This window comes from Ornithodoros turicata, chromosome 7 (genome assembly GCF_037126465.1).
Source record: "Ornithodoros turicata isolate Travis chromosome 7, ASM3712646v1, whole genome shotgun sequence".
Classification (NCBI taxonomy): domain Eukaryota; kingdom Metazoa; phylum Arthropoda; class Arachnida; order Ixodida; family Argasidae; genus Ornithodoros; species Ornithodoros turicata.
The window spans coordinates 40378451-40394056 of record NC_088207.1 but is presented as its reverse complement, the minus strand read 5'-3'; the positions used below and the strand labels follow the sequence as shown (position 1 = coordinate 40394056).

At 46.2% G+C, this 15606-nt stretch overlaps 1 protein-coding gene across 2 annotated transcripts in view; it reads right to left on the bottom strand.

Annotated features, from left to right (window-relative positions):
* Positions 1-15606, bottom strand: part of LOC135401104 (glutamate receptor ionotropic, kainate 2-like) — a 174022-nt gene that overhangs the window by 57999 nt on the left and 100417 nt on the right. For both annotated transcript variants that reach the window (XM_064633282.1, XM_064633283.1), the window contains exon 2: positions 15419-15571. In XM_064633282.1, coding sequence (XP_064489352.1) covers positions 15419-15571 — 153 coding nt within the window. The remainder of the gene's footprint in view (positions 1-15418; positions 15572-15606) is intronic.

The following is a 15606-nucleotide window of genomic DNA, read 5'->3' as shown; positions in this document are numbered from 1 at the left end:
AATTTGATTTGGAGTATTTATTGCGCTTTGAACGCTCCTCATTGCTGATTAGCACGCATCTTTCTTAGGAATCAATTTGCTGATGTATTTCAAACGTGCTTCAGCCGTGTTCCTGTACTTTTAATGGTAATTGCCTTCTTTTTCTTCTCCGCTGCCTGTATTCCGAATAGGGGGTCTGCACAGGGAGCATACGCATGAAAGTGAATTCGGTGAATGTCAACCTATAAAATCAATTCTTTTTGCTCAGAAAGGTTTCAGCTGTTTGTTATTGTAAGGTACTTCCGTTTGTATATTTTTTGTTTGTTTTCGCTTGTTGTTCTGTTTTCGTGTGGTGTTCCGCGCGGTTCTCGTTCGTTATTGTGTGGTTTGGTGTTGAATGGTTCTCGTTTGACTTCTTCCATTATCGTATTATGTTCTACGAGTGCATCTGTGTGTGTTCTACAATAAAACCTCGATCCTTATTGTGAAGGGGCTCATTATTTTATTCACCACCACCAGCTATGCGGTGGAGCATAGCCCCTGGCGATGAAACTCCCCATTCTTCATCTGCAAATAACGTTATTGTCACCAGTGCGTTGGATTTGTTCAGCTGTCAGCGTATTTCATTACAGAAGTTCGAAGCGCTGTGCACGAAGAGCATGCACATGCGTGATTTATTATCACACACGCTGTAGGAGCGACTGCACATACGAGTTTAACACAGCAGTTTGTTTACTTCCACCGTACTTCACAAAATAAATGAACAGTGGAACAAAACTGGCATACTGGCGCAGGTTCCGCATCCGCATTCGGCACAGCTAAGCGACTGTGAGGGGAACCTGTATAGCACAAACGCATTGTTTATAGAAAATACATGGTTTTGAGATTTATAGGAGCAGCCAAAGATATTTTCTTAGTACGTAATGGCACCAGCGAAGTAGCAATGAAAGGAAGTCCGAGTTGTCAGATGCATGCGATACAAATAAACAGATTTTTCCTCAAAATAAAGAGCTTACCTGTGAAACATTATCCCTCTTTCTCTGTCCGTGTGAAGTGTACTCAAAGCTGCAACAAACTGGCATGACAAGCTCTTTAATTTAAAGTAAATTTAAAAAACTACGGGCAGCCCCGCTTGAACTAAATGCAGACGACAGGACGCGTTGGGCCCACCAATATGGCGGCCGGTGACCACGCTGTCGAGCACCCTATGCGGTGCGATTCAGCCTATACTATAGAGATCAGTGTCTAGCACCGCGTGTCGAAGATTTCCGGCGCTCGACAAAAGAACCCGAAGTGGAGAGTATTGGAAAGTACAAATGAGCCGTTGAGCCACACAAAGCGCGTGACGTAACGGCTAATTTGTACTTTGCAATACAGTTTACGATATTACGTATTGCAGTAGCGCAGAGAAAACACGTTACCAGGGTGTCAGAGGGAAGCAGATGCGTATTTGTAAAGCGTTGGACTTGCGTTGGTACACGCAACAAACAGAACTTCACCGCATAACATGTTGAGGGCAAACTTTTGCACGGAATGATTCTGAGGTCACTCCTAATTTGTGGAAATCGCGGGGCGTACGGCTTTTTGCGACAATGAAGATGACTGCATAAGTGTCACAAATACGCGTACGCCTCATGTTTTCGACGAATCAGGGAAGGGGTCGATGGCATTCGCTATGATACTTGGCTGCGAGCGTGTGCCAGAGCGCACCAACACCAACATTATGCAAGCTCCGATATAAGAGAGACTTGAGATGGAAGAATCTCAGACAGAAGAAATATACAGAAATATCAACTCGCCTACTCTCATTCTCATTTCGTCTTCTTCTTCTTTATCACATCATCGTCACCATCGGCCACTGGTTATAAATAGAACACTCGTGATTTTCACGCACCTGCAATGCGCAGGCACATGAAGTTTCGCCATCGTCTGAAAACATCCTCACAGACCCAGAGTCAGAAATATGTCAGATAACATAAGAAGAGCGATGTCCATCGGGGAAAGCGGAGCAGCTCATATCACTTGGAATTATCCAGGCGGCAAGAATATGTCAATGATAAGGCTTGTCTATTACACTGCGAGCACATTTATTTTTGACATTGCAGGAGGGCGCGTGACAATTGGGCGGATGTCTGGCGAGTGCTTAAACTAATCGTGTTTGGGTGCGCGTCTCATCTGACGTGCCCCTTTAGCTCGAGATCCTTACGTCAAACATAAGGCCTCTACGGAAAGTCAGGCTATAGAACATATCAAAGCATTTCTCGCTGTTTGTATACAACCAACGATGTTTTCATGACTGCTACGGATCGCCTTCATTAGGTTCGTGTGCCGTGTAGTTGGGGCACCAAGTATAGGGTTTGGGTTTTGCTGTCAACATCCAAAGAAACGTAACAGTGGCGCCAGATCCAGATACACTTGCACACTTGCAATACAGTTACACAAATGGTGAAAAGGGCGCTTCTGAATAATGCGGTAGAACGCCATCTGTCAAGTCAATATCCTTATAGTCGCTGGCTGCAGAAAAATACGACTCGGCGCAGACGTCAAAAGAACGCTCCGACGCGGGTTTGACGATAATGCGACTTTACACGAAAAAAACAAATGCTTCCTGGTCACGATGAGGGTTTTTTCAATACATACCCCCGCCCCCCCCTCCCCGACATCGACTTCTTCCTCACAGATACTAGCCGTGATCCCGTCACTAGGGGAGGGGGGGGGGATATGTTTACTAAGAAAAAAAGAAAAAGGTTAGCCATGGAAAGAGCCGACTTGCTATTCCAAAAAAGGAAGCAGAAACGTAAAAAGTGTAAAAGGAAAAGAAAAGGAGAAAGGGTAAAAGAAAAAAAACGGAAAAGAAAAATAACGTAAGAAAGGAAAATGAGAGAAAGAAACAAGAAGAGTTCGTGTTGGCCAGAGCTATTGGTATACTGGAATGACATTCCACGCCCGGACTGGGAAGTGACCGGGTTTCGAATCCTAGCACAAGCTGTGTTGTTCCTGGTGTTCTCCCTGGATTTTTCTCAGACGCTTTAAGACACATGTCGGCCGTTACCTATGAAGTCGGCCCAGGACGCACCATCTCCTCCCGGGAACGGACTTGCTCCATGAACGCCATGTCTACATAGAATCGTCGTGCTTCACATTGTCGAGAAATATTGGGGCATCTCAGCAAATAGAAAAAAACCCATTAGTACAGTCGTCAAAACCAAAAAGACAAAAAAAATGTTCAGAACACAAAATGGCTAACCAGCGGCATGGTCGAGCAAGTAGAAGCATCCGCGCCCTAGTTGTAGCCAAGCAGGTGGCGGGTTCATTGTATCTCATTACGGCTGAAGTCTCATTACCATTTTTGGCCGTAATGAGATTTTGGGCGTGATGAGACAGTTTAAGATGATTATCGGCCGCAATGAGACTTTCGGTCGTAATGAGACTTAGGCCGTAATGAGACTTCGGCCGTAATGAGATGTTGTCAGTGGTTTCGAGCCCAACCACCGACAGTCCTCTCTCGGGTTTTCGCTGCGCTATCCGGCAGTCTTTCGAGACAAATGTGTGCACAGTTCCCCATGTCGGCCCAAAGCGCATACTAACTCCCGAACGCCCTCTCACTCCTTCCTGCTGTCCTCTCTTCACCTGTCCACGTCTGTACGCTGTTCAGAGCCGCAGTTGCTTCGCGGCGCTAACAAAGAATAAAAAATGGCTAAAGACTAGCACTATGGGAATTTCGGTCCCATAATAAAACTACGAATGCTTTTGCGTTTGCGTGAATCGATTCACCATCGACCGCTGTGAGAAGTTAAAGCGCTAGCTATGAGAGACGCTGCGTGATATTGTAGTCCTTTCTGCTGCAATAATGTATAAGTCTTCCTGCGTTTTTACCTATGAAAATTCGCAGAGAGATTCGCAACATTCATTTTAGATGTGTTTCGCGGTGCACCTTGCATGTCTTCATGGGGCCGCTAACAGTGGCTCAGTTCGTTCAGTTCTACGCTTCTAAGCTTATTGTCTGTGTAGGTCAAGATCCCCCTTTTATAAAATAAATGTCAAAATCCAGTACACGGTGTGACTCTGCGACGAAAGGAGAGCATTCTCGAGATCCACGAACTGCTATTACTTTGTCTTCAAGTTCGGGCGTGGGTGCTCCAAAAGGAACAAACAAAGCAAAAAGAAAAAGACAGAAACGCAGGGTTGCGGTTTCTGCTATAGTAGCTTCTTTAACGATCTGAAAACTGAGAACCGTGAGCACTGCTTAGGACAGCAAAAAATGACTTCCGTGCCGTCCTCTCTGGTTTCTTTCACTTGTGTGTTGTTACTGTTCTTACGTTTGGAGCAGAGAGAAGTCCGCTTTGAGACGAACAGAAGGATGGCGTGACCCAATTACTCGTATACAGGGGCTTTTAACCCACTGCAGGGATGCCGGCACAGATCGGAGACTCCGCCAAAATAATCAGAGGTCGTTTAAATGCCTCGTCAATTTTTAAATTGGTTAAACTGGAGGTTGTTATTGCGCTGAACTTCTATCTTTCATGATTATCAAAAGTTCATTACTGAGGGGGACCGCCCCAAGAGGTTGCTAGTCGGGTGATAAGATGCCCTCTTGACATTAAAGATATTCCCATTTATTGTAATAACAACGCATTTTCTCATTTTATGATACTCTGTCCAAAATAGCTACTGCAAACGTCCTGTACCGAGCGACATGCAGCTCAAGAGTTTTCTGCATGAAGCTTCGCAGTACCTATAGATGCAGTCCCTTAAGGCATATAGAAATATTAAAGCACTGTAGACGTATTTTCAAAACCCCACGGATTTACGACGTCGCCGACCCACATTTTGACCCCCAAGTGCTTCGAATACCGACTTATTCAGAAACAGCCAATTGCAACATCCATCTACTGCAGAGCAGCAGCGCTGCCCTCAGCACTGACCTTGTCGTCCCGGAGGAACGGCATCCTTGTAGACATTTCCAGCAAGAACAAACAGAGTCAGTCGGGAAGGTACGTCGTTCCCCCTTTGTTTGTTTCCTGCCACGCGAGGAAGAAACAGAACGAAACAGCAAAATAAAACTGTTTTCTTAGTAACGATCCCAACATTTGTCTTCGATTCCCGTCCCAAGAACACGAACACTGGATGTTACGCTTCGATGCTTTTCTTCAGTCTATCGTTCTGCATTTGTTGTCTCGTTGCATTATGAATTACCTGCTTACAAGCCCATGGCCTACACTCTTAAAGCAGGCAAGGCTGTGTTCAGTTTGTCCTGCTTCCGTGGGAGAGAATCTCTGAATTCCTGCTCCTCTATTACCGAGCGATGTGTCAGCTGCTGTCGCGACATGTTGGTCGGGGGAACAGCGCGTCCTGGGGCCGACATCACCGGGAACAGTGGGGGGGGTGATGGCAGGATCGGCTAGCCGTTGTTGGGCACACAGAAGTGGGCGTCGTCACGACTATAGCAAAAAAAAAAAAAAAAAGAAGAAGGGTGGACGGATTGCGGATGAAGGGTGGAGGGTGGAGATGCGTAGAGGGTGCATGAGTTCGTCGAGGACAGCATTAGATGGGTCGTTGAGCAAGACCTGCCTTCTGCAGAAAGAGAATAAGGTTCCTTGCTTTAGCGGAACGTTCGGCTGAAGAACCACCGGGGTAGAGGGAACCAGGAACAGAATTTCAAGACATAAAACCGCGAAGGCCAACCACTGCAAGAAATCATATCGTTATCACTCATGATCTGTAGAAAGTGCTGGGCGCACACCTTTTTATGACAATTAACATAACCGTGTAAGCGTCGCAAAAAGGCAAAAAAAAAAAAGCGTGCGTTTTCAACAAATCAGGGAGCAGAACGGTGTCATTCGGGATGGTGGATGGGTAGGAGCGTGCTATGCGGTGAAGTTCTGTTTTAGGAGTGTAGGTGCATTCATGTAGAGCGTGAAGTACCGCTCCGGAGCGCCGTCTTTTTTACTGAACGCGACATCTCCTTATCGGGAGTGTGGCGCTCCGGCGCTCAAACCCACAAGTCGGAGTGCCCCAAGCAGCACACAATGTTGTACCCATATTGGCTAGTCCTTGGCGATACGGGTCCAATATGGGACCCCATATTGATCCCATATTGGCAGCTCACATTGGACCAATATTGGTAATCTTGGCAGCCCATATGGGTCCAATATCCGTCTCGCGCTCTCCACCCTCCTCTCCGGTTGGACCCACCTGCACCTTAATTGACCTTTTAAAGGCTGCAGACAGCCGGATCGGAAGGCGACTCTATCGGAAAAGAATGTCCAGTGACACCCAGGGGCGCTTTGCACACGCAACGTGCACGCACCAGGTGCACACACAACGCTCTCTCGTGTTCAACACCCGTATAGCAGAGGTTCCGGAGCGAGAGGGACAGAGTGGACGGAGCGTGCTCTGCGGAGCCGCTACTTAGCGGGCACATGGACTACGAGGATGCCGGTAAGCAGAAAGCAGAAAGTGGCAAGCATATACGCATGGTTGACTGATGAAAAATGGTAGACCTGAAAAGCAGTGGCGTTACTAGCGGAGCGCAAGGGGTGCTGGCCGCACAGGATGACGCTACGGAAGGCGGTGACGTGCCCGCAGCCAGTATCCTCGCTTCCTGCCTTTCTCTTCAGCGTCATGACGGAAAAACAACGTGAGGAGACCTCTGGGAGCATGATTTTTTTTTTTTTTTGCGTGTGGTATGGTATTGTTTTTTATCGTGTATCGCCTGGTATCGCAAGGAATCCGTAAGGGACTCGTCCTCCAACGCCACTTGCGGGAACTTGGTTACCCCAAAGTCTCTTTGGCCATTCGGCTCGGCCCAGTTCTGCACAACCAGCGGTTACGACTGCCCTTTGTTCGTGCGCTTGTTCGAAAGCTTTGTTCGTGCCTCCGGTCTCTCGACCACCCTCTAAAGCCCCTTTTTGTGTTTGCTTTTTTCTTTTTTTAAGGAATAGTAAGTCGGCCTACGCCTGACTAACCTTTGCTCCCCTCCTTCCCCATCTACTGGCGCATACCCTAGTGAAGGCCTTGCCTGGAATTCTTCCACCGGGAGACAACTTTGAGCGGGTGGTCGAACTCAACGCCGGTTACTCTATGTACTTTGGCAATGAACGCCACATATAATATTTTAATTGAGGACTGCTTGCTGTCGCGTCGTCGGGTCAGCGGAAAGAGTGGTTCTTGGTTTGAACGCGTCTACTTCGCTTCGCGATAAAACGGTTACCAAGGGGCGTTACCAATCGAAACAGAGCATGTCGATTGCCGTCTGGACCTTACTCGGTGAATATCTCAACGATGCGACGATTGTTCGTCTGGGCTATACTCTTGCGGTCCTTACGATTAGCTCTCAAACGTACGCCAGTCATCTGTACTTTTTCCGCGTTCCAAGGAAGTTCGACTACGAGAGTTTCTTCAGCACGTTATAAAATACTCTCTGCCTTTGAAAGATTTTTCGTATTTGCAATGAAGCGCGCACCATTCACTGAGCACAAATGGACATCTGACCAGAAAGAGACATCCATTCCTGCCCCTTTCCGAAAGAAATATTTGGGAGTGTCTCGTTCTTAGAAGATTGTTTCACTCCAATTCCATATTGTATTGCGATTGCTTCCAGTCCGCGGTACGGCAATAACGAAAGGAAGGCAGCAAGACAAAGAGGCCGTTTTAACAGCAGACGGGAGCCTAGTTTTCCTAAAAGAACTTTGTTAGAGCCAACCACGTCGATAAGGGAAGCGAAAAAGCGCGAGCCACCAAAACTGCAGAACAATGATGGCAGCACATTAGGGAGAAAACTACCAAGAAAGTTTGCTCCGTGAGCTCCGGTAGCAATTATCCTGGGCCTTAGTTAAAACACACACACACACACAAGAAAAAAAATAAGGAAGGAAGGGGGGGGGGGGGGAGAGAAGGAAAAAAGCACTGCTTCAATGGAATCTTAGAGCATTCAGCCACTGCGTAACAAGGCAGGGCCCATTTAACAGGACCGCCGCCGTCTTTTCGCTCCTGGTATAGAAGGAAGGGGGTAAGGACTAATTTTTCCCCCTTTTCGGGTCCACCGTAAGGAGCTTTGCTCCCTGGGGGCTTGTCACGCCGTTTCGCTTAATTGACGGTAAAATAATGCTAAAGAGTAGCAAGCCAGATATTGGCTGACCTCTCTCATCACTTAAAAGAAGAAAAAGAAGAAGAGAAGACGTCTTTATACTAAAACGTTATCGGGATAAAATCTTAAATGTAGAAAAAAATAAAGTTAAGGGATTGTCTCGGGCTGTTAATTGATTTTGCTCGACTTAAAGGAGCGTGGAAAAGCTAAACAGAATGTGACGAGGAGTACGTGTTACGATTACAAGCCCTTAGACACATATTCGCACAGAAAGTACGAGTGCGCCGCGCGTATACCTGGCGCGCAAGAAAGCTTTCAATCTTACAGAGTCAGACGCAGCGCAAATGTACAGCTCTTATCAGAGTTAACTTTAACCCTATTCCGGCCTGGTGGTGCTTAGTAGAAATGACGGCGGAGGGTGTTTTTGTCATCTATTTACAGTTACAGGGAATAACCCTCGTTGATGGAGGCGTTTTGTTTTCCGCTAGGGGGTGCCATGGGGGCTCTCCCTCATCGCAGGCTGGGGCGGTGTTTAAGTTAACTCTGACGCAAGCCGTACCAAACAGCGCACATCTTCTCTTCAAACTTTGCAAGCGTGACTCTCCGAACTGCAGTGAGCGTGGCGTTGTAGAGGACGCAGAGCACATCCTTCTGGGGTGTCGAAAACACGCTGACAACCGAAGTGTTTTAGAGGGGAGCCTGTCTCGTGTCGACACCCGAGCCGTCGACACCGCGGGACTGTTAGGTCATCAGTCGTTCGACGAGGGCTGTGTGCACGTGGAGATCTTCTACGTACGACTGGGATTATACGGACATTCTTTGGCTTGCTATATATGTGCTGTGTGTGTGCCCCCAGTGATTCCTCTTCCTGTTTGGCATTTTACTCTAACTCGGTTTGAACTTTTGAACTACATGTTGCACTTCATCACTTTAACCCGGTCATCTGTTTGTATTCACTATGTGTAGGCGTAACCAGTTCGACTCTGTCGGGCTCACATCCTCCCTCTTTTCTTCCTCTCTTGTATATGTTTTAAATTTTTTGTTTACCACATCACCAGCACCACCATACGCAGCGCATTCATTCACGCACTCAGCGGCGCAAGAGAGCTTTAAATCTGCCGAGTCAGAAGAGCTGCCTCTCCCAGCGGCCAGTCTGAGATGTTTTGTCTTCCGTCCAACAGGTGAAACGCCTTCTGTCTTGGGCAGTGGCGTATCTAGAGCTACCTGCGCCCATGGCAACATGGTTAACATGATGTCCTTGGGGACGAGTTTTCGTGTGGTCCGCACTAGGTTTCACACTACAACCTCTCTAATGGCGGGTGCTTTAGATCATTTATGAATGTGCCAGGTTGAGTGCTCGACCTGGCACATTCACACCTGACCACATAATGGCGCCCCTGTTCATCTGGCGCCCATGGCACCTGTCCACACCTGCCACACCCTAGATACGCCACTGGTCTTGGGCGTGAATACGTCATTACAATCAACACCGACGTCGATGGCATCCTGGAAAGCCGAGCGACGCGAAAACTGTCACTTTCGGCACGCAAACTGCCAGTCAGCGGTTACCAGGCAAAGGGGAGGGGTCCGGTTGAATGCCCCACCCCTTGACCTCGTAATCGCTGACTGGCAGTTTGCGTGCCCAAAAGTGACAGAAGTGAGAGGCGCGACGTGACGATTGAGGAAAGGTGACAAAACTTTTCTGCCACGACGTACTGCAGTGGCCCGAAAGAGGACATTTGCACCGCGCATTTCATGAGGGCTATGCGCAAATAGTGTTGCGCAAGTGTTTCTTGGATCCATATTATTCATGATAGTATTCAGAAGTGGAAGCATGAAGCCAACGGCCCCCGCAGGATGAGTACGGTTACAGTATTTCCAAGTGCCAAAGTTCCAGTTTAACGTAACGCAACTCCGCCAACACCCATCGTGTCAAAGCAAACCCCACCGTGTTGCAAATAAATGTAGTATTCTCGACATTTCCAAAGTGTTGGGTAGTGACATCAATCTTGTCGGTCCTTCCTGCCTTCTTGCTGAAGGAATGCCATTATCAATCGACTATGGATGTAATTCGGAAAATTTTCTTTTAAAGCAACAGATTATTCGGAGGCAAATGCAAACGACGCAACGCTTAAAGAGAGATGGCGCCAAATGTCTGCTGCTTTCGCAGTTTCCTTCCTCGTTCCTAAGAGAAAAGCGTGTAATCGGTCTCCAGAAGTATGGGAACAGCGCATAGCCGACACAGAAAAGGGGAATTATGCAAATGCCGCGCTGCGCCGACGGCCACAGCTGCAGTTGCCGACGCTGCACTACCCCACTACTGGAGGCGGAAGTGACGCCCATTATAGCGACACCGAAATCCAGTAGGAAAAAAATAAACAGAAGAAGAAGACAGAAAGAGCGACGGAGAAGAACCTATGTCGTGTGCCGTAGAAAGCCAGCGCCCCCGTTTTGAGACGAGTCATTCTGCCGAAGTGACATCTACTTTCTTCTGTATGCGCTCACCGTGGGACAGACGGAGTTGTACTTCTATAGAACGCGTCAATTACTCCTGGCGCACGGGCTAATTTAGCGTCATTTTCGTGAAGCGCACTCCTCTCGAGCGAATGTCACTTTCAGGGCATGCTTGCCACACGGCCTAATGGTCAGGTACAGTAAGTGTTGCTAAATTATGATGGCAACGAAGATAGGTGATAATGAACGGCGGCAAAGTGTTAGGCGTGCACCACAGTTCCGTCGTAAGAAGGTGTTTCTCTGATTTAGACACACTTCCCGCAAATATTCGTCCAACGTTAAACAAATTAGTCTCAGATATGTGGCTGTGCCGAGCAGTCACAAGCATAGATCGAGAAGTTACCCGTCAAAAAGAACTCGTTACGAGTTAAGTTACCCTGTGAAAATGTAACCAACTTAATAACGAAGTTCTTCAGTCTGAAATGTAATATCAGCTACGGAGTTACTTAAAAAAACGAACGAGTTACTTCCAAGTTACTTCGAACACAAAATAGTACGCTACGCAGGTGCTGGGCGCGTGAGCAGTTGGGTTCGACCTTGAGTTGCCTGCGGAGGAGTGCAACACGCTTTGATCGTTTCCTTTTATGTCCAACAATTCGAACGCTTTGCATCTTAGTCCCTGTGGGCGCATAATGGTTTAGCTTCATTTCAATGGCAGCGATTCTTACTTCCTGAACAGAAGTCTGTCATTGATTGAATATCACGTTTTATGGCCTAAAATGCTATGAAAGATCCAGCAAGAAACGCAAGGAAATAAGTGGACGTGAGTGAAAAGCGAATTAAAAGTAACTTGGAACTTAGCTTAAGTTACTTTGGCAAAGTTACATAAAAAAACGAGTTCCTCCTAAAGTTATCACGGCCGCAAAAGTACCGATTAAGTTACAAGTTACCAAAAAAAGGAACTTAGTTACAGTAACGAGTTACTTGTAACAAGTTACCTCGAACTCTGACAGAACTACAACAGTTGTTTGAACATGTAGTTCAAACAAGTCCGGGTGAGAATAAGAATAAGATCCAAAATGTGCTACTCCATGTGAATGCAGCAAACATGGCCGCGGTCAGACTGCAAAGTTTTCGCACGCTGTTAGCGAGAGTAATTGCACGTTATTTCGGCGAAACGTTACGCTGCACTTAAATCAAATAAGCACGCTGTTGAAAATACCCGTATAAAAATATGGTGGTTGCCAGAGCCTTTGCCGTTTCCTCAATATGTATACTTGTACCTCAAAGCCTGCTCTCGAGGCTATATGCACACGGTCCGCCGAAATGAAGCGAGTTTGGAGAACTCACTAAATCGTTTGTGCACTTTCTGCGGGGTCTTCCTGAAAGATGCCGTGTGACAGCACACGAATGACTCTAAGCGCAAGCGTCACTCGTTGAAAGTGACTTTCAATTAGTCCGCATCCCTGTCATGCGGACGCAGCATTTTTATAACTTTGACCCCCTGTCGGTCAAAGTTATAAAAATGCTGCGTGATGATGGTGACAATTATGGCCCCGCCTCACAACATCTATAAATCATCCCCAGAGCGGACTACGCCTTCTAGGCTATTGTCAGGCCGAACTACTTTATTATTAATTGAGAGCAAGATTATGCAAGGTTCAAGGTCCGACCGCACTATCTGAATGGTGTTCAGTGCAGGCCTCAAAAGAGGACGCATGATGTTCCTTGGGCCGCCATCCCAACCGGTACAGCCTACGTAGCGGAGAGTACGAAGGGCTTTTTAGTTATAATACTGTTTAAAATAAACTTGAAAGAATCCACGTTTTACTTCAGTTGAAACTGTAGTGTGCGAAGGCTCCTTATCATTAACATCAACATCGCAATCATTATCATTAACGCCACCGGCCGCCACCACCCTCCTCCTCCGCTAAGGGTTGCCATCCAATCTCACTAATAATACACTACGAAGAAACAGTAGTCGACCTGTACGTAAAAATTGAATTTGACACTCCAATCGTCGTTCTGATCACAGCTCTCCAGGCATCTCTCAGGAAAGCAAATTTTCGTTTCGTATTTCTAGACAACGACAAATGCAAAGAGTGCAGTTCCGCGCTTTTGCTGAGCTCGTTCGTTTCCGTGTTTATTTACTCGTATTATGTTGCCAGCCTTGGGAATGAGCGTTGCAGTGCTCGAGACGACCTGTGTTTGGACAACCTGTCACTTTACTGACGCCGACTGGTGACAGCGTTCGAGTCGGCCGAGCACGCCAGAAGCTTTGTGTTAAGGAAGTTGCTTAGACACGACGTCTTACCGTGATGGCCCTTAAACACGGCGTGCCGTGCCCAGATATTTCGGCGCACGTCAAAGAACCTCAGAATCAGAAGAACCAATGAACCTCAGTACCAAAGAATTCTCAGACTCAGCGCAGATGTAAGCTTTGATTTTACACTTCGTGATTTCGGTATTGTGGATTTTAATATCTGGGATATCGTGGCATACTCGCTTTGACTGATCCCTCGCATCCCCAGTCAACACCGAATGTTAGTGGAAGGTTGAATCTGCGCGGTCTAACGTTGAACCACGTTGAATGTAGGATTATAACGCTGAATTAACGCTAGTTCTACCATACCTTATCAACTGTAGATCTCGAGTGCAGAAAAACGTTAAGGCGCACTCATGCGATCTATAGTTAACGTTCGCTTCCTAAGAGAGTTGGCTGCACCGTCGCAAAATTGTTTTCTTTGCTTTGCTTTCCTGTCGCGTTTTAGGGAAGTAATGTACTCTTCGCCGGCATGCAGAACATGTTAGCAAATGACAAAGCCATTATTTTCATACGCAGGGACCTGGAAAACTGCAGTAAGCTCGTCAAATTTGCTGATTGCACTCAATTCCCCGGCTGGTACTGTAGGGAATGACATCATTTTGGCCAAAATATCACGGGCGGGCGTGCCGAGAGAAGCGATTTTGTTGCATCTCCCATAAACTTCCACGTATTGAAAATTTGACAGACCTGACAGACTTTAATTCGCAAAAAAATCGATGGATTGCGCCAGGCCTTCAAAAATATGTCATTCCCTAGACAAACTCGAGGGGATCACACCTGTAGCTGTTTCGTGTCGAAATTTAGCGAGGTTTACGAGATCCCTACGAACAAAAATTCCCCATAGACTTTCTAGGACTAGGCTTTCAACGGTAGATATCCAACAGATGCCAACGTTGCTTCTGCATTCTACCTTAAACAACTTGTCAACGTTGGACAAAAAAAATGGAAACGCCGGGTAATTTTAATGTGCTTGTGGAGCTACTGAATGTCCCAAACCAAAAGCTGTAAGAAATATACCAATATAATCACATGTTTTGATAGCGTTATGGTAGGAAGAAATATTTGTTTTTATTGGCGGGTGAAGTTTTTTTTGATCGGCTGACCTCTCTCAACACTTAAAAAGAAGAGATGAGGTATACCTTTTCGCGCACTTATGCTTCCGTGTTCAATTCCACCTGTATTTACTGACTTCCTCGAAATAGCTTATACCTATGACAGAGTGTATGCCACAAAAAGGATATGTTACACACAGCCGCCATGAGAGACGCGGACATGGCGACTATAACGGAGGGGGGGGGGGGATATATGTTTATTATTTTAAAAAAGAAGGGAAACGTTAGCCTGCGCTACGGGCGGCTTGCTATTCCCAGCAAAGAAAGAAAAAGGAAGGGCCTACCGCCGTAGCTAAGGAAAAGTCCGAAACTCTGAGGCGGGCGATGCCCGACCGCAGGAGAAGACGATGTTGGCGGCAATGGCTATAACTCGGAGTTGTACACGTTACTCGGAAGAAGTAATTGATTACAATTACTGTTACTACTGCGCGAAAAGTAATTCTTTACCGTTACAAATTACTTCATCAAAAGTGTAATACATTAGCGATTAAAAAAACAATGCGTTACTTTTCCCGTTACGTTTAAATTGTGGGCCATAGCAAAGCCAACAAGCCTGTAGTGAATGCAACCATGAAGCTCTTGTTGAAAATTCTAATATGAGACACCAACATGCATGATAAGTGAAATTCACAAATACATTTTAAAGCAACATACAAAACACATACACGCGTTTATTACAGATTTATATACACATTTAAAACAACATCGAAACATCCGCGTCGAAACATTCGTTTCGTTTTGTTACTATTGTTATGTTCAGCCCGCACAATTTGTCAATACAGTCACCTATTTTACTGTTGCTTCAGTAGGTCGCGGTTGTAAGGGATTATCATATTACTGTGGTGTGCATGGAACACGTGTGGACTAGAGACAGCCGTCACACGGTCACAGTGACCTCTGCGTCATTGCTTAAGTCGAACTCGTGGTGGAACAGAAGAACAGATTGGCTTGCGGAAAGGGTTGCCATGGTTGACAGAAGGTTAAAAAAGTAATCGATTACTCAGTAATCGATTACCGAAAATTGTAATCGGATTACTTGGAAGATTACTTGATCACAAAATTAATTGATTACGTTAAAAAATTACTGAAAAAATAATTGATTACTAATAACGCAATTACTATAACGCGTTACATACAATTCTGCTATAACTGAACAGATGGCGAACACGTGCTTAGCAGTCGTCGGCTACACAGGTGAGAACCTCGTAGCTAGGGGTTCTAGCAGGAAAGCCGACCACCTTAAAACAGCGTAGTACTACAATCCCAGTACATAAAACGGGTATATAAACATACACGTATATACACGTATATGTATGAACATACGTACGTAGTATAAACATAGTATATACGTCGTATAAACGTAGTATATAAAATCCCGCAATCCCGAAAAGACTGATGTTTACTTACTAGGAATATTAACTAATAAGTGATAACTATCGATATGATACGGAGACATACCTGCTTTTCCAGCATGAAAGGCATCGTGGCGTTTGATTTTCTGCACTATTCCTGCGAGTCTATGTCTCCCCAATCTGGGATCACTGTTAACCGCGTCAATGGCCTGCCGGAACACCATTTCCGAGTCACGGTCATCATCATCCAGTATAGCACCTGCAACAAACATTGTAGGGGTTCATGAAGAAACA